The sequence below is a fragment of the Phasianus colchicus genome, chromosome 3 (assembly GCF_987193195.1).
Source record: "Phasianus colchicus chromosome 3, bPhaCol1.hap1.1, whole genome shotgun sequence".
Taxonomy (NCBI): Eukaryota; Metazoa; Chordata; class Aves; order Galliformes; family Phasianidae; genus Phasianus; species Phasianus colchicus.
The window spans coordinates 74,481,217-74,507,709 of NC_143438.1; the positions used below are offsets into that span (position 1 = coordinate 74,481,217).

At 41.4% G+C, this 26,493-nt stretch overlaps 2 protein-coding genes across 8 annotated transcripts in view; both read right to left on the reverse strand.

Moving 5' to 3' along the window:
- The window catches only part of ANKRD46 (ankyrin repeat domain 46), a 31,279-nt gene extending 25,327 nt beyond the window's left edge, over positions 1-5,952 (reverse strand). For 2 of the 7 annotated variants that reach the window (XM_031591085.2, XM_090137847.1), the window contains exons 1-2: positions 5,597-5,950; positions 3,917-4,023 (exon numbers count right to left, since the gene is read on the reverse strand). The gene's annotated coding sequence lies outside the window, so the exon portion shown is untranslated. Of the gene's footprint in view, positions 1-3,916; positions 4,024-5,141; positions 5,168-5,333; positions 5,550-5,596 lie in introns of those variants that run through there. The other 5 variants (XM_031591087.2, XM_090137848.1, XM_031591083.2 and 2 more) reach the window with 5 other exon arrangements.
- A 4,093-nt stretch (positions 5,953-10,045) lies between these two features.
- SNX31 (sorting nexin 31) lies at positions 10,046-25,472 on the reverse strand. The gene is given in 7 exon segments (XM_090138300.1): positions 10,046-10,236; positions 10,744-10,837; positions 11,423-11,525; positions 13,670-13,752; positions 15,399-15,503; positions 17,913-18,011; positions 25,467-25,472. Coding segments are annotated over 7 exon segments (681 nt in total).
- Positions 25,473-26,493: the final 1,021 nt, after the last annotated feature.

The window sequence follows — 26,493 nt, forward strand, 5'->3', positions numbered from 1 at the left end:
GATCAGCAGAGAAACTGCCTGACAGTTTACTGACAGTAAATGGAAATGTAACATCAAGGACAACTAACATCTTCCACACCTGGCCTCAGCAAACACATCATGTCTTACATTACATGACATTTGCCAACTTGCTCATGGCAAACAACTTCCTCTAGGATCTTTTTAGAGGACTTCAGTGGCAGTGGCTTGCTGAGCTCTTCCTCTCCAGCTTTTAAATGAATGAAAAACGTTCCAGCTTGAGTATTTTGCTTCAACTGTAAGTTCAGTTGCAGTCTGTCCTTAGGAAAGACCACCATTATCTATTACAATTTCCTCTGAGAGCTCTGTATCTTCTACTAGGTACACTTAGCTCTTCAGTCCAACTGGATGAGTTTTATTTCTCCACCAATACGGATCTGCTGCAAAAAGCAGCTACCTGATTCAGTAGAGCATTATGCCTGCTTTACACATAGTGGCATTTTGTGTGCTGCACACACACTGAGCTTTGCACACACAGCCTACAGAGCACTTTATGAAAAGAATTATTTCTGCTTTTTTTTTTATGGATTAGCAGATGAAGGCAATAGTGAGAGCTTTGCTCATCATTGTATATCATTGTGAAAAGATAAAAAATAAACAAGACCTGAAACGTCAATCCAGGGCTGTAGAATGCTTCTCTAGATGATACAGTGCATTTGCTGTGTATTTATGTACACAAATTAAGGGAATGACAGGAAAGAAATCATTCTTTTTCAATACATTTGTTGATAAGCAGATTCACAGACATTTTATCCCTTCTAGACTTAAGTGGCAATTCAGTGGCACTACATGCTTCAGTGCATTTCTAACAAACGTGCATGTAAGTATTCCTGAACCTTGCTCAGTTTATCTTCTGCAAAAGACCTATTCAGGTAGAAAGGCAATTTATGGCAGTTAGAAACAGATGGGCTGTAACTTTAAAAAGCAAATGGTATCCTTGGCTTCATCAGAAAAGGGGTAGAAAGCAGGGACAGGGAGGTGATTGTCCCCCTCTACTCTGCTGTTGTGAGGCCCCGTCTGGAGTACTGTGTCCAGGTCTGGAGCCCCCAGCACAAGAAAGACAGGGAGCTGTTGGAGAGGGTCCAGAGGAGGGCCACAAAGATGATCAGGGGACTGGAGCACCTCCCCTATGAGGACAGGCTGAAGGAGCTGGGCTTGTTCAGCCTGGAGAAAAGAAGGCTGCGGGGTGACCTCATTGCAGCCTTTCAGTACCTAAAGGGAGCCTACAAACAGGAGGGGAATCAACTCTTTGAAAGGGTGAGTGACAGCAGGACAAGGGGAAATGGTTTTAAGCTGAGGGAGGGGAGATTTAGGTTGGATGTCAGGGGGAAGTTCTTTACAGAGAGAGTGGTGAGGTGCTGGAACAGGCTGCCCAGAGAGGTTGTGGATGCCTCGTCCCTGGAGGTGTTCAAGGCCAGATTGGATGGGGCCCAGGGCAGCCTGGTCTAGCATTAAATGTGGAGGTTGGTGGCCCTGCATGCGGCAGGGGGGTTGGAGATTCATAATCCTTGAGGTCCCTTCCAACCCTGGCCATTCTGTGATTCTGTGATTTAAGCCCCACAACTGGCGCATGTGAACCAGTAAAGTACTTCAGTAGTTTCTTGATTACTGATATTAGTTTGGGTGCACTTTTATAGAAAGCTATTTATTATGACCAATGTGAATGATTCATCAATTTCATCATCAGTTTCTCCACAAACCTTTATTCAAATTCTTTGGTTCTGCTGGGAAAGCGCTGGGTGCTAACATACAAACCCAAAAATTCATGACAGGTTGTTTTTTTGTTTGCTTTTTTAAACAAACCTGAGAATCGGTTCCACTCCCACCAAAGGATCTGTCTTTAAATTTGCTGCAGATCTTGCAGCAGTCTTCTGGAAAAGACAACTCTAACTGAGCAACAAGACAACATTCACAGTAGGAGCACCATTTGTCTCTAGAAGAATGCTGCCACCACGTGGACTGACTGAAGTAAGCAGTGTGATGGATAACCCTGGATCCACACATACTGTTTTTTTCAAATTTTATGGTGTTTCCTTATTTCCTCAAAAGAAAATCACAGAAATCAGAGGCTGATAAGCCAAGCAATGATGTCAGCTGCGGAACTTTTGCTATGGCTCTGGATACGATATCTGTGCTCTGAATTTTCATTTTCATGCAGGCAATCAGTTTATCAAAGCTGCATGGATAAATGATACACTCACAGCTTCCAAAGATTTGAAATCTCTATCAGGACATCATGATTTTAAAGAATTAATGGAGCCATAGTGGACCATGGTATACGTTATGGTAAGATGGAACAGTAATACTATTCAGGCTGCATTTCTAATGAATATCTGCTGATGCTGTTTTTCAGATATAGCTACTTCAAAATGCTTAGAGTACAACATTTTCTCCATATAGACAAACCTCTAGTTCCAGCATCTGCACAACTCTGTGTCTGAAGGGCCTGGAGGTGGGCAAAACAGTGGACTTCAAGCTCAAGGATAACTGGCAAGCCTGGGGAACAGCAAGGAGACAACCCTCTGGCTCCTGATCTGCACAGAGGCTGGAACTGACTGAGAATTTCACAATGGTTGGAAGGGTGTGAAATGGCTTTGAAACTTTAACTATGAAATCTGGGAGAGAGACAGCTCAACTGTTGTTAATCAACTGCTGTTAATTCTGCTGAACCTAGAAACAAAAAGGCCACTGGTACTGGTAAAACTTCTGCCTCAAGATAACTTAGCCCAAGATTTCATATGGGGCTCAGGATTCTTTTTACCCTATATAATGACACCACATTATTCAGTTACACTGAATTTCCATTTTTTTTTTTAATTTCTCTTTTTTTTTTAAATGCTTCCTGAAAATCCAAGTAAGCCTTATAAATCATCTAAATCTACAATGCTTCTTAGCAATCTTCAGTGGAAGCTGACAAGGCTTAAAAGATTGCATACCTCTAAAAAGGAATCCAGCTTCAGGTAGAACCAGTTCTAAATATATGCAGGTACAGAAAGCACAGATGTACACCTCTCTCTGCACTTCTCTGGCAAAGATGAAAGGCCAAGTGTTCAGGACAACCCACGGGAAAACAATAAATCAGAAGCCTTTCCTGAAACATGCTGCCATTTCTCTAACCCTAACCCATTATGCTGATCTGATGCTGTAAGAGGATGAGCACGCTGCACAATGTGCCATCTACACATGCTAACAGAATTTATCTTCTGAGTTTATGATACGAAATTCTGCTGATGTATCTGTGTTACCTGGATGCGAAAAATTCGCCTGCTGGCAAAGCTGGTGTTTCTACAGCTCTGGTCCACTTAGATTCAGGTTTTAGTTTGTATCTCTACAGTACTCTTCCAAGCAGCCTTTCCCTCCTGTACTCTACTGATAAAATTTCAATTGACCAAGTCCTACAGTACAGATACGGCTTCTGTGAGGTACTGCAGGAGATCAGAGCAAAACTTTGGTCCAATGTACTCAGTGGACATCTCCTTTAAATGGTGAAGAAAATCCAAGCAAACTTGAACTCTTCAGTACTACACATACTTAGTATCATCATTAAATAGTAAAGCAAAACACAACAAACCTGAGTGTTCCAGTATCTGCCTTTTTGACTTATGCCACAGTGGCATCTCAATAAAAAATAAATAATTACCAACGAGTTTGGCGCAACAGATGCATGCACACAAGCATGCCTTCAGCCTGTCATCTACACTGACAGAGTGACTATGGACGGTCTTCAGAGAAAGCTGAACACATGAGGGATCTTGTATTTCATAACACGTGTATAAACAGATGCCCCACAAAATACTCTATGCCCACATTAACTGGTGCATCAGAGCACAAGCGAGATCATGAAGGAGACAACCAACAGACAGTGAAAGAGAAAAGAACCCTCAGAATTCCAACATACCTGAATCCTTAGCAGAGCCACTAGCAGTTCACTCTGTGGATGACTGGGTGTCACAGGTCCCCAGGCTGCAGATGAGGACTTCAAGGTCACATGTATTCAGAAATGAACTGCACAAGAACAGAAATTGGGATAGATGGATCATGAATGCATACAATTTCAGGCACCTCCTGAGATCCCCCACTCTTGCTGATAAGGAAGCTCTAAACATGGGATACCAAAACCTACTAAGAAGAAACCTACCCCTAAGCACAGGTCTGAACTGACTTTTATAGTTCCCCCTTGCAAAGACAAGCTAGAGTTCCTCTGGAAAGAAAGCATCAGAAGCAAACGCCTTGCTTCAGTCAATTCATCTCAGTTTACTGTCTAATACCTTCTTTTCAACTCAAAAAGAAAACAATTAAAAACAATTTTCTGTCTGTCACCAATTCTACAAGGCAGAGTGCAAACATTACTATAAATACCTTTATTTAAAAAAAATACATTTAACAAGTTCTTGTTAATCAACTATTTTACAAATTAAACAAAAAAGGGAAAAAAGACCTAAGTTCTACAGATAACACCAAGCTTGGTTCCCTGCTGCAGCAAGCAAAAGCAATTACTCTAACAAGCAAGCCACTTTCCACTTAAAAACATATCTGGAGTTCTTGCTCCTTCTTGACCTTTGGGAAGGCTGCTTCTGAACATCAGTGCTCTGGTGGCTAGAAATATTATATTCACATGCTATTAACCTTAACATCTACATTAAACTATTCATGTATCAACAGCACTCTTAACCTGAATTTATTCCCTTCATAGTGTTCAGCTCAGTGTTCCAACAGGCAGCGGAAGAGGTGTCTGTTCTGGAACATTCAAGAGGCCAAATGTCAGCACAGACCCTTCACCTCCCTACTTGCCTCCTGCTCCCCTTGGTGCATCCATTCCCTTCCACCCACTCACTTGGGAATGGCTGACACCATACCAAGTATCCTACAGCTTTGTTCATAGGGAAGAGTAACTTCTTTTTCCAGATCACCACTGGTCAGCCTTCGCTTTTTTCACAATGAAATATCTTGAAACTACCTAGTGCTGTTTTCTCACATCAACCTCTTTATCAAGTAGGTCCGTAAGTCTGTTTTCAAGACAGATCTTTAAGTAACTCATGTTATGCTCTCCCTTTACACCCAGGCTCGATGATCCTTCCCGCAGTTTGTCTCTAGTTACTCTTTCATTCCAGTGCTATCCCTACCTTCTCAGCACAGGTACAGCTCTGCTGCTTTGCAGTTGTCTAGAGAAAAAAAAAAAAAAAAAGGGAAAAAAAAAAAAAAAGAACTATCTAATTTCCCTTAAAGACAGTAATTCCTTCATCAAAGACACTTCTAAGGACAGCTAAAAAAACCACTTCTGGCAAAAACACGCACTACGTTGGAGTGCCATTTACCTCACACCTTCGGCTTTCCCTCCCGCACCACCGTCGGACAGCCGGGCAGGGACAGCCGGGCAGGGACAGCCGGGCAGGGACAGCCGGGCAGGCCGCTCCGCCGACTCCTGCCGGTGCAGCCTCTCCCGCTCCCGCCCGGCAGCGCCCACCTCAGCCGCGCTCCGCTCCGTTCCGTTCCCCCGCGGTGCCGCCGCCACCCCCCAGCGCTGCCCTGCGGCCTGCGGACCGGCCGCGCTCCCCGCCCACCCCTCGCGAGGCCTTACCGCTCCCGCCGCCCGCGCACGGACACACCGACGGCCGCCGCTCCTCCCTCAGCCCGACGGACGCGGCCTCCGACCCTACAGCCCAGCGCCGCGCTGCCCGCCCGGCTCCGGCCGCTCCTCGGCCCGCACAGAGGAGCAGAGAGGCGGCGGAGAGGCGGCGGAGAGGCCGCGTGCGCCCCCTGGCGGGCGGAGGCTGCGCGGCGAAGGCCGCCGGGGCTGCGGCGGAAAATGGACCCTCGGGGTGGGCGGCGGCTCTGGGCCTGTAACAAAGTCGCTCCAGAGTGACGGCACCCAGCTGACTTAACAGCTCACTGAAGTCGTAAAGTCTAAATAAAAAGCACTGCGAAGGCCCTCGCACTGGAGTCTTTGTATTATTAGCAAGCAGGCTAACTCTATCCTTACGCTGAGTGTTACCTGCAGCTTACTGTTGCTCTGGGAGAACGTAAAATAAAATATCCTGAAGCACCCTGCTAAAAAGCATCCATCACAAGGCTGCAGTAAGTTCAGAGCACCCATTCAATATTTGCTTTCGCTTCCCTAACACCTTGAAGTTTTTTTACTCCCTACCTTTCTTTTTCAAGGCTTCCAAAAGGTATAACAGCAGAATTGCCCAGATGCAGACATTCCATCGCACATCCTACACTATTTGCCTGGTCTGCCCGTTGCATACAAGTTGAATCATTTTTGTCTTGATTCAACAGATTGTTCTTGGTTTTCCTGCTAAATCCTATGGCCGCATTAGATTACCTATTTGAATAAGAATTCACAGCACTTCTTATGAGTCAGCAGAAAATATTTGGCATGTTTTCACAGTCTTTGGACTGCACTCAGTTAATTTCAGCCACCTCAGAAGAAAGACTTGTAAAGAGATTCTTGGGGATGCTAATGGAAAAATCACAAAGACTCAAATTTTCCCTTCAAATGAAAGTGTGCAAGGATACATTTTTTAAGCACATTGCAGAGACAGACAAATAGGAATAGGAAGCCTTAAGAACCTTAATATTGCTAAGTTAACTAAGTATGGTATAAGATTTAATATGAATTGTCTAACAACACAACTTGGTGAATGAAGACCTAAACCTGTTTAAACTTGCTGTATAAAACAAAGCATAGCATACCATACCATCAATACTTCACACAACACCATACCTTCACTTGCTTTAACAAACAACTACATTCAATCATCGGCTGTTAATTTCTTACTTTACTTAGTTTTATTGAATAGCCAGGCACTGCTCTGGTAAGACAAAGCTGATGAGCTTGGTAGTTTTATGTTTTTATGTTGCCCTTTCCAAAGCTGCTCTCCTCACAAAAATACATAAGAAGCACTCACAGTCCATCTTGCTCCAAAAGCTAACAGTCAAGGAGGCATTTCACGGTATGCCTAAGACAGAACAATTGCCTCAAATCCAGTGCTGCACAACTTAGTTTTTGTTTCATTTGCAGCATCTCCACTTGTCCTGCAACGAGGCCGCTGAGGCACATCCCTCAGTCTTCCTCAGATGCACAACAAGACTAATTGGGAAGTGTTGTCTCCCTTATTATCATTTGCAACTTGTTTGTGAATACTGAAGGCCACACCTAACCCACAATATAATTTCCAGCTCTCAGAGTAAAGAGCACTTCCAAGAAAACGGCAAGAAAACACACCACCACACACATTAGTTGGCTAGCTTATGAAAGAGTTGTTAGAGATCACCTTTGTGCTTTTTACTGTACATTTTCTAAATAAATATTAAGATGTACTTTATTTCTGAGTGTGGATTAAGTTTTGGTTTTCCCTTTTAAAATTATTTCCTCCTTGGCCAATTATACTCTGTAAGAGAGGTATTTTTTTTCTTTGCTTTACATTATTCCCTTTCCATTTATGAATTAGAAAAATCAACTTTTTTTTTTTTTTTTTTTTTTTTTGCTATTTAGCTATTCAGGAACTATTAGCTATGGATCCTAATTAGAATCATACAATCACTCAGGTTGGAAAAGACCTTAAAGATCATCATGTCCAACCATGACCTAACCATACTACCCTAACTCTAACAACCCTCTGCTAAATCATGTCCCTGAGCACTGCATCCAAATGTTTTTTAAACACATCCAGGGATGGTGACTCAACCACCTCCCTGGGGAACCTATTCCAGTGCTTAACAACCCTTCTGTAAACAAGTGTTTCCTGATACCCAATCTAAACTTACCCTGGCACAACTTGAGGCCATTTCCCCTCGTCCTGTCACCTGTCACCAGTGAGAAGAGACCAACCCTGCCTTTGCTGTAAGCACCTTTCAGGTATTGGAAGAGAACAATAAGGTCTCTCCCCTCAGCCTCCTTTTCCCCAGACTGAACATCCCCAGTTCCTTCAGTCTCTCCTCATAGGCCATATTCTCCAAGTCCTTCACAAGCTTGCTGCCCTTCTGCAACCAATTACAGAGTTCTTGATTTGATTGATTGAAAGATTGATTGAAAGATTACAACCAATGCAACTTGATATTACATCTTTTATGTGTATAGATATGTAACAAATTTTGCAAATAGATACAAGTCCCAAACTAATGGAAAAAGTGAACACGTAGCCAAACCTAATACTGAATCCAAGCACTGTAAACTACAACGGCTGCATATGGATATACACACATGATCAGTCCAGGTGTTCTGGCTTTCTATAAACAAAAGTCTCACTCAGAAACATTTGCAAAAAGCAAGTAAAATGAAGGAAGTTGTAACTACACCAAAACAAAAAGAAAATTTTTATTCAGGTGTTTTTTGCCTTTCTCTTCCCCCAAAATTCAAATTGATCTCCTTTTCCTACCCAAAGATATTCACATTAAACTCATTTGGAGTCTTTCTATCCCTTAGAAAAATGCAAACAGCTAAACACCACTAGCAAGACACACAATGTAGAGACAATTTCTTACTAACCTGTTTCTGTTGGATGCTGGATTTTTTGTATATTCACGGATTCAGCATCTCAGCCTCCTAAACAGATTCAGAAGTTTGACTTACAGTAAGCTTAAATGCTCCCCAGGTACTCAAAATATGCCGAGCAAATCAGCATTCAGTTAAATCCAATAGAAACAAAGTAAGAAAAGATGTATTTACCCTCTTCTCATAATTTTGTGGATAATTACAGCTTCCCAAGTAGTATCAATATCTGAATATTAAATGGGCATTCACCTTCCTAATTAAAGATTTACTGAACTTCCATTACAAATAAGCATAGAAAAGAGAAGATCAATACTTTTCCTAAAGCGATTGTTCTTCTCTTCTACTTTGCTTATAGTTTAAAGCTGTGAAATAACATGTTGTTCTTTGCCTCATTGCTCACTGATCAGCAAGGTTCTAGGTTTTCTTTCCTTTTTTTCTCTCACATATTTTCAGAAAGCAAACATTCAAAGTGTTCAGATGTCACAGGCTTAAAGAAAGACCTTATTAATGCTAGAGATTATAAAAATAGCAACTATCTATATATATTTAGATTCTTAGTCCACACAAAGCCTACACAAAAGACTACAGAAATATTTTAGCTATAAATCAGATTTGAACAACGGGATTTGTTGTGGAAGATCAGAGCCTTTGGCCTTAGACGTGCCCGACCAGCTAATGAATCTGCTGGATACTGAGCCTAGTAAGTAAATGGTACATCCATGTTCCTTCCCAAGCTCGCTGCTGAGTGTTAGTCATTTCTCTTGCTGTAGAAAATAAAGAAACTGAAATACATTTCCCTAGGTAACAATCCCTAGGCTAACCTGCTTGAAAGCATGTCTGCTGCACTTGGCTGGAGATAGACTAATCACTTTTGATGATTCCCTATGGCTATAAATTACATTTTACTCTGATTCTTTCCTGAAAGCACTAAGAACTAACCTGTTCTGTGTGCAAAACTGTCCACTCCCCTGAATCATTGTAACTCTCGAGCGTTGTCTTCACCATCCTTTGTAGCGCCCTGAAAAAACATTGAAGAGAAGAAACAGCATAAAGGCAATCAGCCAAATCAGAATTGTCCATCAGGTTCATTTTATACAGTACATAAGTAAAACAGTTGAAGATCTATATCAGAAAAATTCTCCTGGTGAAGAGAAGTAAATGAGAGGGAGGAAGGGAAGGCCCTTGAAGTATGTAATTGGTTAGAGCAGTTCTTTTGCTGCCAAACAAAATGTTCTGCCAACTCCCACTTCAGCAGGAATGGACAGGGGTAGGAAAAGTGTGATATGGAACACCGAAAGTGTGATAAGGAAACAGACAAAATAAGTCTAGATTTCATTATTTTATCTTTTTCTTTTTTTAATTGCTATAAAGGTCACTAAGGAAGTTTGTTCCAAGATAGATCTGGAGGGAGTTATGTGCAGATGGAAGTGGACTGAAATGTAATCCCCCCTTTCCCCAGCCCTGCCATTGCCTGACAGCCTTAGTTTTCCTGCAGAAAGAGCAATTTCAGAAATGAACTCAGTGAAGTACTTATGAGAGAACAACCTGCCAGCTTCTCATGGTGTTAATTTCAAAGCTGACCTTTGTGGTTTGGTTAGTAGGCAATTTTATGCAGTGGTTAATCTCATTATTGCCAATATGGATGTCAGCTGAGCAGCCTACTTCTGGATGGTCACAAACACAAGAATACAGCTGTACATATCCGCTCCAATATGGCCATGCTTGATTCAGACCATAGAGCAACCAGTTTTGGCTTAGAAAGGTGAGGGTTTTTTGTTTATTTCTTCAGACCTGGACATGTTGAGCTGGGTCTTTTTAATGCCATGGTGAGGGGAAAAAATAAAACTAGTCAATAGATAATACTGTGAATGACTATCCCAGCAGTTTGAATTTCATTTTCATTTCCTAAACTTATGCCAAACCAGATCATCTAGTTCTGGCAAGAGGAAGGCTATGCTTCACAGACAAAATTCTTGCTAGCCCTTGGGATCCAAGTTATTCCTTTGGGATATTTTTAAATGATAGTAGAAATAGGAACCTCCTTTTCTATTTGGTAGATCAATTTCTAACCAGGAAATGGGAGACCTGGGCCTGCAGCTCAAACCAGTCCACAAAACTGTGCTGTATTTTCAGTCACAACCACTGGCATAATTGCTTCGAAAACCACTCTTTTAATCTGTTTATATTGTTATAAGATACCATATGACCTTTTTAATATACCATTTTACCTTTGCTTTGTTTGTACGTCTTTTGCAGAAACTCAAGGTCTTGCATCTGCCCTTCTGCTGGTTTAATCTAATTACTTTTTACATCCTGAACTGCCTGAAAAGACTTACAGATATATATATATGTATATATGTATAAATATATATGTATATATGTATATATGTGTATATATATAAATCACAGAAATAGTGTATTAGCAAATATATTCCTTTTCACATGCACAAGAAAAGACGTATGAAAACAGCTTTTTCCCCCAAGCCCTTGCGTTGATTCTGGGACTTGTTTGCTCTATGCTGTTCTTTCCTCCTACATTAATAGTTCCCAAAGCTACTACAGCCTAACACACATACAGCTCAGAATTCAAGTGTTGTAATATAACAGAAGACAGCTTATATACAGATTCTTGAAAATAAATTGGATGCCCAAGTATGTCTTTTTTTGCACATTATTTTTTCCATGCACAGAAGTGAGATATTGCACGAGTTTTCTAAAAATAAAATAAAATAAAAATAAATCAGTAGCTATACCCCCACTTAGAAAACAGCAACAAAAAGTGAACAAAAGCTCTCCATAAACATATTTGATATTAATGTAATTACACCAAACATTCCAAGAACTTTATAGAGGAAGAAATTTGTGCGGAATTTAGGTTTCAAAATTCTGAAGACCTTTCAGTTTTACCTGCATGTATAGCAAATCCACTGAAGCTCTAAAATCTATCAGCAGCATATTGAGAGTAGGATCCATATATTTTTTCCATGACAAGGGGGAAAAGATAGTAATGCTAAAATATGAAGATAGGTTTCTAAATGTAGCTCTTTGATTTTTCAGCTGAATAAGATGGGAGAACCACCCAGGAAGTTCCTATTATTTACTAAGATCATTAGAAAACAAAAACAACAACATGAAAAGCAACAAAATAGTTCTGCCTTTCAAATATGCACTTTATTCATTCTTTACATGTTGTAGTTGAATGGAAAAACTGAAGTCAAGGCAGCCAACCTCTCCACTTTGATTTTGGGAGTACCAAACCCAATAATCACAGTTTAAAATTTTCCTCCTCCTTTAGTTCAAACAAGTCACTTTGGATTGTTTCATATCACTTTCGCTATAAGGAAAAAGTCTTTTACAGTGAGAGTGGTGAGGCACTGCAACAGGTTGCCCTGTGACGTGATGGATGCCCCCATCCCTGCAAACTTTCAAGATGAGGCTGGATCAGGCCCTGGGCAACCTGATCTAGCTGTGATGATTTACGGAATCAAACTCTATAACCCAGAGTTAGATTATAAAGCAGGTATGTTTTTATTCAGCATTTGGTGCCAAGCTGGGTGCAAGAATCAGTGATGTCCCTGTTCATTGTAGAGGAGTTGGACTAGGTGACCTTTAAATATCCTTTCCAACTCTAAGGACACTATGATTCTAAGTCAGGGCTTATCCATATAAAAGTTGGTAAGACTCTTAGAGAATCTACTACCACTGTTGTCATGATAACATACAAGTGCTAACTTTGATCCAACTCTGGTATCAACTACAGCATAAGTGCAGCAGGATCAAACTCAGCATAACAGCAAAGCAAGTTAAATAGCCAGTTATCTGAGCACCAACATCTAGCTTGGGACATCTTAGCAGAAGTAGCTAATGTCAGTACAAACAAATTATTGTGGGCTCCATGGCTGGCACTGCTGTAGTACTCTCACTGGACAGACAGTACAGCTCCAACAGCACACAAACATCCCAGGATTGCTGTTTGTTTTGTGTTCGTGCTTTGAAGCTGTGTTAAATGGAGAATATCCACTCACTCACCTTGCCATGGCTAAGAACCACATAAAGTTTTCACCAGTTTGCTAGGTTCTCTAGATTATAAGGAAAAAGAAACAGATTATAGGGAAACGGAAGACTTCGGGAAGGCAAAGTTCTCACCCAGTAGATTTAAAAGAGACAAGATAGAAGCACCAAAAAAACAGGTTTCTTTGTAGCTTAAGACTAAGTAACTTTGCTCACTGCCACAAAAAGGCACGGTTCTGTTTTTTCATCTCTACTCCCAACCTCAGTCCTTGCTCTACACATTCATCTGATGCAGACAATTCAACTCTTTTCGCCTGCTAAAAGCTATTAGTTTTTTTCTTTTTCTTTGTGGAGAGGAGTAAAACAAACCACAACCACAGCAATGAGCCATTGAAGTGGCTCAGCTAAACTAACAGCACCCTCAGGGCACTGCCTGACAAGCAGAACTTTGGCACCAGACTCCCTGTCCCCAGGGTTTATCCTCACCCACAGGTCAGCTCAACTGTTTGCTGTGTAGCAAGTGAGGCTGGGGAGCCAGCCTGGAATGAAGACAGCCCAGCAAATCCAAAAAGAATTGATCAACAACTTATTTTTAGCTTCAGTTACTTCCCCAGTCCAGTTTATCGTGTCTGCCCTCACAGTTCTGTCAGCACAACCAAGGAGGAGACCAAGGTGTGAGGAAATGAAAAGGGAAGATGCTCAAGTTTTGCCTCAGGTATTTTGCTTATTGCTATATAGATCATATTAAAAAATAAGTAATATCTGCCCAAACTGAGCTGCAGTTCGCAATTTGGAATTGAAAATTCCCTTTTTATATTGTTTTGTATGTGTATTCCCATTTGTGGCCACCACATCATGCAGGTATAAGAATTAGGAGTGAAGCAGCCACGAAAACATCTCTCATAATCTGAAAGTGAGAGAATATATAGCTTGCTGCAGTAAAGGATGCTTCAGGAATACTGTAGTGATAAAATTTAAAACATGCAGAATCACAGCCAGCAGTGAATTGCAGTGACAAATAGGACTCAAAGACAACAAGTTGCTCAGACTGAAAGACTTTGTAAGTAAGTTATTCAAAGGATTTTTCCTCCAACACTGTTGTCATGGATCTTGCTAGTTTCTCCTAAGCTTCTTGCTCACTACTTTCTGATTCCAAGCTTACAGTGCAGCTCTTTCATGCACTGAAGACTCACGTAAGAAAGCTGAGTTCTGCCAATTCTTGTTTCCTTTTTTTTACCCCAGTGGTGAAAAAAGAAGATATTCAGTGAAATGTAATATAATATCCCAGCTCTTCTCATATTTCAGTGAGAGATGAAGTGCTGATTAGACTGTGCTTTTGGAGAAGAAATTCACAGACAAATTCTGGGAGTAAAATAAAGCGACGGGTTAATTATCTTCCTCACTTCTGAGTCTAAATGTAAGTAGCTCTATTACTGACAGAGTATCTCTATCCCTTCACTTACGCTCTTACAGAATATCCTTCCCTCAAAACAAAGCTAAGCAGGATAGATACTTCTGCATTTAAAATATCTATGGATGTAAACTTCCAAGACCAGTACTTCTCTTGAATGGAAGACCAGACAACAGTACTCTAGCTGCTAAACAGGAAGGAAAGCATTTAACTTTTCAGTGGTCACTGCTTTTCCGGGCACTTTTCTCCCCTCATTGTGTCTAAAGCCCAACATATGTAAATATCACAGTTCAGCAGAATACAATCATGACTTCTAACAAGTAAGTGATGTCTTGGCAGTGGACCATGGGTTTGTTCATTTGGACTTGATGTGTTTGTGAAGAATATCAAAGTTGCATAAAAACATAAACAATTTAATGTACTTTCTATTTTCATGTGTATCTAATCATATCGGAATCCAAAGGAAAAAGAAAACCATCTCTGATTGCACTAGAGCAGCATACAGAATGTGTTATACCAGGATGCATTTGAGACTGGGACAGACAGGGATTGTGTGCACTCAGCAATACCTTTCGTAGGCAGAGAGTGAGGAATGATTAATAAAACAAGCACAGACAGTAATCTTCCTGCCCCACTAAGTCAGCCTGAGTTTGATGCTGGACCTTCATCTCAAAAATGTTCAGAGAAGTATTAACAACTTTATGTAGATGAGAAGACTGAATAGAAAGCAAAGTGGCCTGTCAAGGTGACACAGAGTGACTGCAATGCCCAACTTCACTCCATTCAACAGCAGAGACAATGTTCACTTCCCTGGTTTGGCCACAGCCTATATAAATACCACGCCTGGATCCAGCCTCATCCACATGGGGAAAAAGGATATCAGAGACCTATGAGAGCACAAAAGACTCTCCATATTTTATGAGTAAAGCAACTCACACCTCAATTTACAGCTTGCTCAACAGAGCTGTGTTTGATTTCAGTTTTCTGTCAGTTAAGAAATGAGGCCTGTCATGGTATAGAGGAAAATAAGCCACAGATAGTGGCTTATTTATTTATCTATAAATATAACAAAAGTTTCTTGTCCTATTATTAAACTCAGCACGTGATCTGTGAATTACAAAGTGTTTTGTATAGGTACAGCATCTGATTAAATGCCTACGGAGGAGATATCCCTAATAGCTCCTGCACGATAAGGTTGCTACGTGTCTTGTAAAAGGAAAGGGGCATGATACTCATATGTGAAAGTTTTGCCCCATCATCACATCTGTCTATACTGCTATACTTTGCTCTCTGCTTCCACCCCTTCCCAGCCAGTAGCAGCTGAGCTTTATGGGGAGCAGCCTTGAGGGGCTTTATCTGACAGGATGGGTCTTTCACCCAAAGCAGGCTCATGCTCTATTTGGAGTCTGCAGGAGCAGGCAGTGCAGCCAACAAAGAAACAAAGCAGGGGAAGTTAAGTACCTTCAACAGCTTACCAGGCAGAGCTCCATCATCATGATCTTGAATGAAAAATAAGTTGAGGCATTTTATTAATTCTCTAGGAAACCCCATCATGCATGGTGTAACCTTTAAAAACAAAGGAAGTCAGAAGGTTAGCTATCTGCTAGCACAAACAAGGAAGAAATGTAGAGTATTTATTAATATAACTTGTTTATAAACCTTTCCCTTATGTTACGTAATGTAAAAAAATAGAAAATATTTTCTACTCTGATATACACTTAAGTGTACTCTAATGCAAGACATCTGCCACATTACTCCGGATCTTTACTATTAAATCCTCAAATCCTGTTGTACAGTAAGCACTGTAATCTTCAAGCTAATATCATTACTCATGAGCACCACAAATACATATTTCTGAATATTTGTGTACTTTTTAAGCTGTTAAAGTCTTAATCCACTTCTAGAAAGTATCTAAAAGTCCTGTCCCTTTTACTGAAAGCAGCAGACTGGTTGTAGGGTTCTGCAATTCTGTCACGGATGTGAGCGTACAGAGCTTGATGTGGCCTCTCTGCATCTCTTTTGCAAGAGAGCAAAAGTGGCACCAACAAAAATGCACAAGTGGACTGCAGGACCAGCGGCATGGTGGCATGATAGAGACAGAAATGTCAAGCAGAGGTGAGCTGGATCAGACTGGGGCAGTTGTCTTGTTTTGTTTAAGGTTTTGGGAAAAAAAAAATAAAAACCTAAAAACAACCACCAAAGCATGAATTAAAGCAGTCATACCCTAAAATATCACAACACTATGAGAGCATCCCAATTCTGCAGTGGCCATAACCTCCTGATCTCACAGAGAAGCTGGACACTCTTTTGTCTGAACACAAGGTGGAGATTCAGACTTCTTCCATAAGGTACCAGTCCTGAAGTATTTCCAGCTCTGTGTCACAGTGAAAGCACTGTAGGGTTTTCCCCATCTGTACCAGACACACTGCTGTCTGTAGCAAAAAACAGACATCACATAAATAGAGGTTGAGAAGAACTGCTTCAAGTTGAAATTAAGAATCATATCCTTGAAATTTTCCTTATACTTGTTAATATCAGGGCTGTACTGGAGAAGGCAGCAGAGCACAAAAATCTCTTGCCTCACACTTATCGGGTGGAATGGGAAGAAAGTTTTAGAAGTTCAAACACAAAAACAAGAGTGGGTTGTCAGTTGCAGCATCCTGTCTACATCTATGCTAACAAGCACCCACAAATTACTTGAAAATTGGCACAAAGCTTCAACATACTACCTTTTAGTTGCATTTAGATGAACCAGGTAGAATCTACCAGAAACGTCAGATGTATCAGATTCAGCAGGACTCTGATTTTTTATTTCTTGTTCAAGGCACAGGCCTACGTTGGCCTGAACACGAAGAAGCCCAGGAGCGACAGCTGCAAAATCTATTCCCACTTCAGAAAGGCAGTAAATGTCCTTCTGCACATTTACAGTGAGGTAACCTGCAGTAATTCTAAAAGCCCTATCTGTTTTTAAGACTACAAATCAATGGTGTCAGCAGTATTTCAAATGTCATCATTTCTTTAAAATGCCATAAACATGTTAAATATCTATAGAAGTAACATGCAAAGCAACATACAGTACCACCACCTGGCTTTAACATTGCCTTGATCAGCTGCAAAACTAACAAAGTTATCAAGCCTAAGCTATCAGTACTTTTCAGTTCATGCTAACAAATGATTTTGTAACTCAAGATCCTTATGCAAATTCCTGATAGGAAATGTCTCCTTATTTCTTCCATCCTATCACCAACTTTTTGCCTCCCCACATTAGAATTCCCAACTCCCACCAACAGGTTGTCCAACTCGCAGTGACTGCGAAGATGCTGCATGCTCCTCCTTCTCTCCAGGCATGGGGAAGAAACCCCAACACAAGCCAGTCTGTTGTGTGAACAATACTTGGTTGCTATTGGCTTCAAAATTTAACTAGCAATTGTTTATGATATGGATCACAACAGCTGATATCCCAGAAGTATTGCAGAGGAAGTCCCACAATTTCACAGTAAGCACCAAGGAACACAAAACAAGTAAAGAAGAAGCATGCAGTAGTAAGACAAGACTTAATAGTTGCACAGTTACCTTTAACAACAGTGTGCTGCTTAAGATTTATGCCAAGCCTGAGCCATCATTTTTTACTACTCACATGAACTATGCCAAAACAAAATGGATTTTATTTTAAGAATGTGATCGCAAAAGGAAAAATATATTTTCTGATTCTATCATAAATGGGGGAAATCTAAACTTGACAGTCAACACCATAGAAGTAGAGAGAACGTAGTGTTAGGAAGAGATGATTATCAACAAGCATAAGAAGCTCACCTACAAAATCATCAATACCCTCAGTACAACAAACCCCTCAAATAACAGAGTGTATACTTCCAGTTCCTCCAATAGGGAGTTTTATTCTTTCCTAACTGAAACGATCCCCATTTTTGCCAAATTGAAGTGGAAAACTTCAACACAATTCTAGAAGCCCTTTACTTGCAATATTCTTTCTGCAGAGTCCAATGTCTGGATATCAAGTGTAACACTGCTGCCATCAACCAAAAAGGCTCGCTGGGTTGGGATCTCAAGCGTTGCCTGTTAGGTAGAAGCAGAACATTGTTTCATTTCTTCCTGTGTTACCAGATAAGATAATGATGCTCCATTTCCCTAATTATTACAGTAAAATAAACGGTTAAAATAATTGTTTACTAAATAACAAATTACTAAAACTATTGTTAAAATCTGAAGATGACAGGAAAACAAAGAATAGCAATGTTGGGGTCTTCAACACAAGAAGTACATGTTGGACACGTTGTACAAGAAGTAGCTGTTGGATGATCAGAGGTCTGGAGCACCTCTCCTATAAGGACAAGCTGAGAGAGCTGGGGCTTCTTAGCCTAGAAAAGACTCCAGGGGGGCCTTAAAGCAGCCTTCCAGTACCTGAAGGGGGCCTACAGGAAAGCTGGGGAGGGACCATATAAGGGTATGTAGCAACACAAGGGGAAATGGTTTCAAACTGGAAGAGGGCAGATTTAGACTAGATATTAGGAAGAAATTCTTTACTGTGAGGGTAATGAGACACTGGAACAGGTTGCCCACTGAGGTTGTGGATGCCCCCTCCCTGGAAGTACTCGAGACCAGACTGGATGGGGCTGCGAGCACCCTGGTCTAGAGGGAGGTGTTCCTGCTATAGCAGGGGGTTGGAACTAGATGATCTTAAAGGTCCCTTCCAACCCAAACCATCCTATGATTCTATGATGATTCTAAGGCCTTCTGGTCCAACTTCTTTTCTTAATTCACCTATTCTTCATTTCCTACAGCATCTCTTAGGTCATCATCATACTACACGGTCTCTGCACTACCTGATTCCATCTGTTTCATGGCCATGGAACACAGAGGCTTGCCTGGCATTGCCCCAGGCTGACTGTGTGGAGACTTGTCCACTGGAGGAGCCAGTGATAGGCTGCAGTCTTAACCTCCTTCTGATGTCTGCATCCCATATTTGTTTCACATACATTTGTATCACATGTGAAATGTTTCATACTAAAATACGTGCACCAAAGGCGTTTGTCTGTTTAAAGAGAGTAGTTAATTTCGTGGGCAAATACAGGAGATTACCCCTTTTGTATCACCATGAAAACAAAGCAATCCTTCTTTAAGAGGAAAGAACAGGCCTGTCTCTGGGTAAGAAGGAAATTAGTTTGGTGATATATATTAAACCTGAGTGGCTCACAGGAAGACTTCAGACAGACCATTACAAGAAGCCCCTCCCCAAATTTCCTGTAGGCCCCCTTCAGGTCCTGGAAGGCTGCTACATGGTATCCCCAGAGCCTTTTCTTCTTCAAGATCTTTTTCAAGATTCTTCCAGCTCTCACAGACTGGGCACAGGCCACCTTGACCAGGGGCAGCTCTGGTTCTCAGGCACAGAAGTGATTCTACCTGTCAGCTATTCCCACTCCCACCTTACACCACCCCACATGCCACCTCACTGCCCCGCAGTGATAAGGAGCAGGAGAAGGACTCTATCCAAACCTTCAGTTACTTCTAAGCAGCTGGAGTTCTCCAAGAAAACATCATGCAGTACATCAGTAGGGAGATTAATATGAGGATCTATGATAAATGTTTTATTAGAGAACAGTCTCATTAAGTACCACTCTGTTTGACACACTAGTGGTTTCCACAGTCTTCTTTTAAAACTGCTTTAGATTCTCATATCTCACTCCATACTGAGCTATGGACACAGATTCATTTCATGGTCTTAGAGATAAGAAAGCAAGGAATTTGTTCTAACATTAGATAGTATTATCTGAACATAGCTATGGCACAGCAAACCAAAAATAAGAATTATCTTCAGCTGTTATGTTTGGGGATCTTCTCCCCCTTTATCAAATGCCTTTATCAGAGAAGACAAAACTGGCCATGCCAGTGACTGCACACATTGTTCAGTGTTACAAATATTTGTGTTTAGCCCATTATCAGCAAAGTACTGTTCAGGCAAAAAAAAAAAAAATTAAAAAAAAAATCACTTCCAGAAAAACAAAAGGAGGAAACAGTGCAATCTGTAAGGCAGGAGAAGTTAGTATTAAATGAAGACAGACAAATATAGACGTGTCCCTAAAACAACACTGGAATCCAGAATAAGTGCAACAAAGGGCAGAGTGCTTATCAGTGACAGTGGCAATCCACTTAGTGAGCTCACATGGCAACTAAAGCCATTCCAAACCAGTCAGAAAAATACTTCTGAAAGAAATTGCAGCACCAAATCAAAAAGGTTGAGATCTCCTTGCACCCTATGTTAGGAAAAGGAGTAGAGTTATTGTTCCTATCTCCCTAAACCAGGTAGCAGTATCTACAAAAATACAAATTGTATTTTGGCAACAGTACATATCCAGGAGTACTCTTCATATTTGCTATACTTGGGTCCAGAAATTCAGGAAGCATGCCACATAGTGAGAATTGCACACTTTCTTGCACTGCTTTATGCTGCTTATTTGAATCTTCCCTCACTGCTGCCAGCATTGCAGTAAAATCTCCTGAGAAATCTGGAGGTGCTGCCTATCCCCCACTTGCCAACCCCAACAGCTGGAGCACAGTTCTGTCCCTGGTGTAATACAGAAGGAACTGGCTGAGGGCTTTCTCTGGCTTAGAGGGGGAAAAAATGCCTGTTTTATAATTTCCCCAAGAGGAGAAAACAAACAAACATGAGGTGATTTGCTTTAACAGAAGTCAGCACTAAGCCAAACACTCTGCAGGGACTCAGGGGGTTTGTTGCTCAGCATGAAGGCTCCTTATTGCAATATCTTTGAAAATATCAGCAGGTTAGGGGAATGGACAGAAACAAAAATGTCTTTGAATTAAAACTCTTTAGAACTTTTGATGCTAGAAACATTCCTGCCCCAGCATACAACAGAAGCTGGAAAGCACAGGAACTTCCCCCATGAAATCCAGATTTCTGACCAGCTGCACTTTTGCAACAGAAGTTCCTAAGCAAGAATGCAGCCTGGTTTGCTAAGTAAGAAATGGTTTTTTTAGAGCAGTGCTGAGAGCAAAGATACTCAGACTGACTTCCATCTGTGCACTTACCCAAACACATGTGAGTTACTGCAAATGAGTACAAAGGAATACCCTGCACCTGTGCATTCCTCCAGTGGTGGACAAACATAAGAGCATTGCAATTGCACAGGGAAACTGAAGCTGCATGGCCAGAGGCAGGGGCTCTGTCCGAGAAAAAGCAGCCTGTGACCCAAACAGCTTTGGCTCATGATAACACTTGCAGAATTCTGTGTTACATTTTACCCTCATTCTCAACAGCACACAAACTTTATCTCCCCCAGGTGCATAACCCCTGGCCCCATGCTTTCGCCAGGAAGGAGAAATGCCTGACGTCTGAGTCTCTGATAGAGGACCGCATAGGAGTGCTGCTTTGCCTGTTATCAGGCATTGCTTGGCCATATTTGCTCAAGCACTCAGAAACTTTCCATCTGTCTTTTTGGCAACACCTGAATACTTTTGTTCTTGATACAGGCTGCTGCTTACCAGCAACACGGACTGGGAGAGGACAGACTCCTAGACTGCTGGCTCCAAAACTCCACTGCTGCAAGGAAGGATGGCTCAATTTTATCTATACATGTGTAACAGCTGGCAGCCCTTGCAGCCACATCCCAGATATGTCACATTAGTCTTTGTTTGCCCAGTACAGAGATAGACTGTGCTCCCAAACAATACTCAAGGATACAGCTGATCTGCATTACAATCAGACTGATAGGGATATACATACCTGCTCATACCATCTTTACCCTGGTGAAAAAAGCAGGAGGCAACACAGCCACAAAGGCCTCATCCAGTTAACATTACTGGCTGCCTGTCAGACTAGTGCCATTCATCATTAGGGGCTGGAGGCTGTGGTGTACATGTGAATCTGTATTGTTCACTGGCCAAGCTTGCAGAGCTTGGGAGAGGGAAAGAAGGGTAGATTATGAGTCTGATTATTCAACTGGGCTACAGGACAGTGTTGGTAAATATTTCAGCCTTGTCTGTTTCCAGCAAAGCATGCACTGTGCCAAGCAGCTTCCATAAGCATCAGGAGCCTGCTGTCCCCTGATGGTGCCCTACAGGAGATCAGGTTGCTGGAAGACAGCCAGAGCACACCTACCATAAGGACCTATGCAACAAGTGAAGGCAGTGCTGGGCAAAGATGAAAGAGTCTGCAAGCCCTAGCAGACAACTCAGCCTCTCACTATGGGAGAGAACAGAGAAAGTGAAAAAACCCAGCAATATAGTTTTTAGACAAGAAGTAGTCTAGTCTAGCTACTATCTCATTCACCTCTGGTCTCCCATCTTATTCTATCAAAACCAAAGCCTCCTGTCATAAAGTCTGCGCTGATTTGTTTTGTGACAGATCTGGATAGCTGTATCCATGAGTACACATGAACAGCTGTGATGGCAGAAGCAGGCTCTCCCTGCTGCTCATCTCACATCACCTGGCAGCTGCTCATACAAGCGTGCACTGACTCGTTTCTAATAGGACTGTGGCATCACAGCCAGCCTACGTCACTGATGGGAAGAAAGCGTGCTCTTGCATCATGTCAGTGATGCTTTATCATTGAATCATTCATTAATCTCTTGCAGTGTAGTAAAGAGCAAGTGTGAGGGAGACACCTGGCTTTAATGCTGTGTAGCTGTAATACTGAAACCCTCATGCTTTCACTCCTCAGGAATGCGTAGGACAGTAAGTGCTGCCCACATATCTCAGCAGTGGAGAAAGAAGGAACAGCACAGAAGTGTTTTGAGGATGAACTTCACTCTGGGTCTTTCAAACCTGTTAGAGACATTTTGTCACTCTGCCATAAAACATTTCACGAGCCACTTAATATACCGGGGGATTCTGGAACACACACAATGAAGCCAGCTCGTTGAGTGAGATTCCTTAATAGCCAAAATGAATACTTATTCAATCATCTGCTGCACCAATTAAAGGCAGTGTGCTCAGCTAATGACAGTGGATGCACTCGGGTCTTCCTCTCAGCTATTTGATCTTTCTCAGGAGTATATTCTTTGCTATAATGAAAAAAGACACAAAGCACTTCTGCTACTTCTGTTATGAAGCAGAAATTTGTGCACAACCATTATAAGCTGAAGTTGTAAACTAAAAAAGCTGGAGAACTACTGTCTTTGCCAAGGAGGAAGCTTAAATGTGTAAGGAAATCCATCGTACAGTGGGACAGAAATTTGAATTAATTTTACAGCTTGAGAACGTGCTGAGCTCACACTAATCTTTAGGGTATGATTCAGTGCCTGCCTTGAACTCTGCTGAATATCTGACTGCTTTGGCACTGCGGTCATTGCTTCCTTTAATAAGAACACGTACACTTACCTAACTGTAAATCAAGTCAGTACTGCCCTTGTACTAACCAAGAGTCACCTCTCCTTACCAAAAGGGTCTACAGTGAAGAAATACACCAAAATGTATAACCTCATTTCTGATGTGGATTAAAGGAAATCCACAATACTGTCATGCCAAAAATCATCTTTAAATGCTGCCAATGCATGTTTTCAAAACTTTTTTCCTGCCAGATCTTCGTCAGAAAAGTCAATTTGTGGTGTTTGAGGGAAAACTGCAAGCATTCCTGCAGTTTCTTTAGCAGACCTGTTTAATCAAGACTAATTAAGACTCAACGGAATTACTGGGAGTTACCTTTCAGGCAGTAACAGACATTGGATTGGAACTGAAGAGAGTTCTTCTCAATAAAGAAATCCTCACTCAAAAGAAGCTTTTCATCTGCTGTCTTGAGCACCGTAGTACATCTGAATTTAAGGGACCATAAATAAAAAGATGCAGTTTGTTTACCAGGTATAAAGGGAAAAACCTTCTTAGAATTTGCTAGGACTATTTCTTTACAACATTTTCTACAGTCTTCCTGGAATCTCCTCCCACACCTCACTCACAGCAAGTGAAGAAGTCTTCAGTCACAAAACTGTTATCTGGTCCTTCAAAACTTCCTCTCTTACCAGAGTAACTCACTGAAAATGAAGGTATAGCAGCACACCAGGCACTTCCTAGAAAGCTTCATCAGCATCCCTTTCCTGAAAGCACTGCTGGAGTTGTGCAGTGCCCATCTGCTCCAGCACCAAGCCAACCTCACAAAAACCACAACAGTGCATGGAGGTGGGAGAAGGGAACAGCCACGGCATCTTGCAGTGGTCAGGCACAGTAAGAGCTAGCGGGGCTCCAAGCCAACAGAAAGTCCAGGAGCCACACTAGGCAAGGACAGAGCAGAAGATAAATATCCTATTTCTTCATAGGCTAGTTGCTTTCTATTCCACACCTCGCTAGCTGAATTCATGACCTGTCTGGCTGAAGTCTGAGTTCAGGTAGCCCAGATAGAGCTTCCCAGCATTTGTAAAATCAGATAAATACATTTAAAGGTCATTCAGGAGTCACTACTTTGTCTTCTGATTTTACATTTATAACAAAGTTGGGATTACAGCAGGGAGTACATATGCTCACAGAATTTAGTGGTTATTCTCTCTTCTCCCTTTCTCCCGATCTTTTCTTCCAGCTCCCCATCCCTGTCAAAGAATTGTACGTGTCATGGGTCAAATTAAAGTGGATTTCAAAAGCCATCCAGGCTGCAACAACCCAAATACATGCCAGACTGTGCCCATCACTACAGTTACAAGATAAGAGAAGCTGACATTTTCGCATCAGTCATCAATACACTTATCAGGATAAAGTACTGACACAACGAAAAAGCATTTACAGTTGCAAAATCCAAGAGTGGATGTAATCCTTCTATTGAGCTCTCACAAAGACTTTTCTGGGAACTGTTTAGAGGCGAAAGATCTATCAGATATGCCACAGGACATGAAAACAAAGCAAACAGGTTTTGTTTTTTTTTTTTTTCCACGTGAGAAACAAGTTTGTACATGGATAAATCAACACTGATCCCTTTTTATTGCCACTTAGGCTTCACAGAGAACACCCCACCATCAAAAGTTGCTGCTTTACAAGTAAGTCAGATATGCTAAGAACACAAGGAAAGGAAGATAGCAAAAGAAACCTTTAACTCAGGAGGTAGGATAACTTTTCCACTCTTCCACGTAAAAAATTATTTGGTTGAAAACCTCAAAACTTACCTGCTGTAGATTTCAGAAGAATTCTGTGAAGATATCTCTGTTATGATGTTTGTATCCAAAGTAACTGAAAAACATGAGTTAAAGGGGAAAAAGAAGAAACCAGACCTTACCAAAAGAGGATGAACTTGGTTAGTGTTGAAAAAATGAGATGTGAATGATATGGCTACTGCCTTAACCTTCAGTGCTACCTTACTCGCCCTTTGGTTTCTGCACAGCTAGCTTGACTAGTTCATTGTCAAATCACTGTGAAGCAATGAACAGTGCAAGATATACTCAAGGGAAGGAAAAAAAATTAAAAATAGAATAAGTTCTTCTCATAGTAAGATTTGAAAGATTAATCTTGAGTTTGCTTTGTGAATCTTGGCACAAACTCTTTGATGCCAGAGACTATAAAACCATTCTAAACTCACCTACCTCCATCACCACAATTTTTTGGAGGGTTGGGGAAAGTGTTTAGTCAGAATGGTTATTTATATATTGGCTTTTGTGAAATTCATGAGATATAAGCCAGGCCTGCAGGATCCCTGCAATGCAACTCATCTCACTACACTTGACATTTAATTTTACCTGCAAAGTCTTATCTTGCGATTTTCAGTTCTCACAGCTCTGTCTGGAAGCTCCTGAAGGGAAGAAGTTTACTCATAGCCCACTTCCACAACTTCCACATTACATTTCCAGCTACGTTAGCTAGCTAAGAAGTGTATAATGTCTCTGCACAAATCCTACCTCATTTATACAGAGGCCTGAATGGACTACAAAACCTCAATTACAGTATCTTACTCAAACATGAGACTGTTCTCACATAGGTTTGGGCAGCAGTCAGTCACTTGGAGGCATAAAGCCTGCTATATTTTCCAGTCTGTGGTTTTAAGGGGTCTAGCAAGTTTGCACCAAGCATGATTCTCTTTATTGTATGTTTTAAACCAAAATGCACAAAACTCTCCAGGATGCTGGATTTTACTCTGACTATACTGTAGTTTGACTAACCTATTCTAAGCTTTTAATACTTTGGTCAAGCAAATTATTTCAAGACAAGGATGAGCTTTGCTTATTTTCCCAGCGTGCACATTATAAAATACAACAAATGCAGTGAAGTCAGCTGGAAACATTCATTAGCTTTCAGAGCTGATCTCCCCCAAAACACACACACTGTAGTTGGTGCTGTTTCGCTTTCACCTTTTTGCAATAAATATTCCCCTCCTCAGAAGGAAGCATCATCAATTTTTCATTTAGAATGAATCATAAAATACAATGGCTTGGTTTGGAAGGAACCCCAAGGATCACAAAGTTCCAACCCCCCCCCCCACCACAGGCATGGCCACCAACCTCTAAATCTGGCACTAGACCAGACTGCCCAGGGTCCCACCCAACCTGGTCTTGAACATCTCTGGGAATGGAGCATCCACAACCTGTCTGGGCAGCCTGTGCCACCATCTCACCA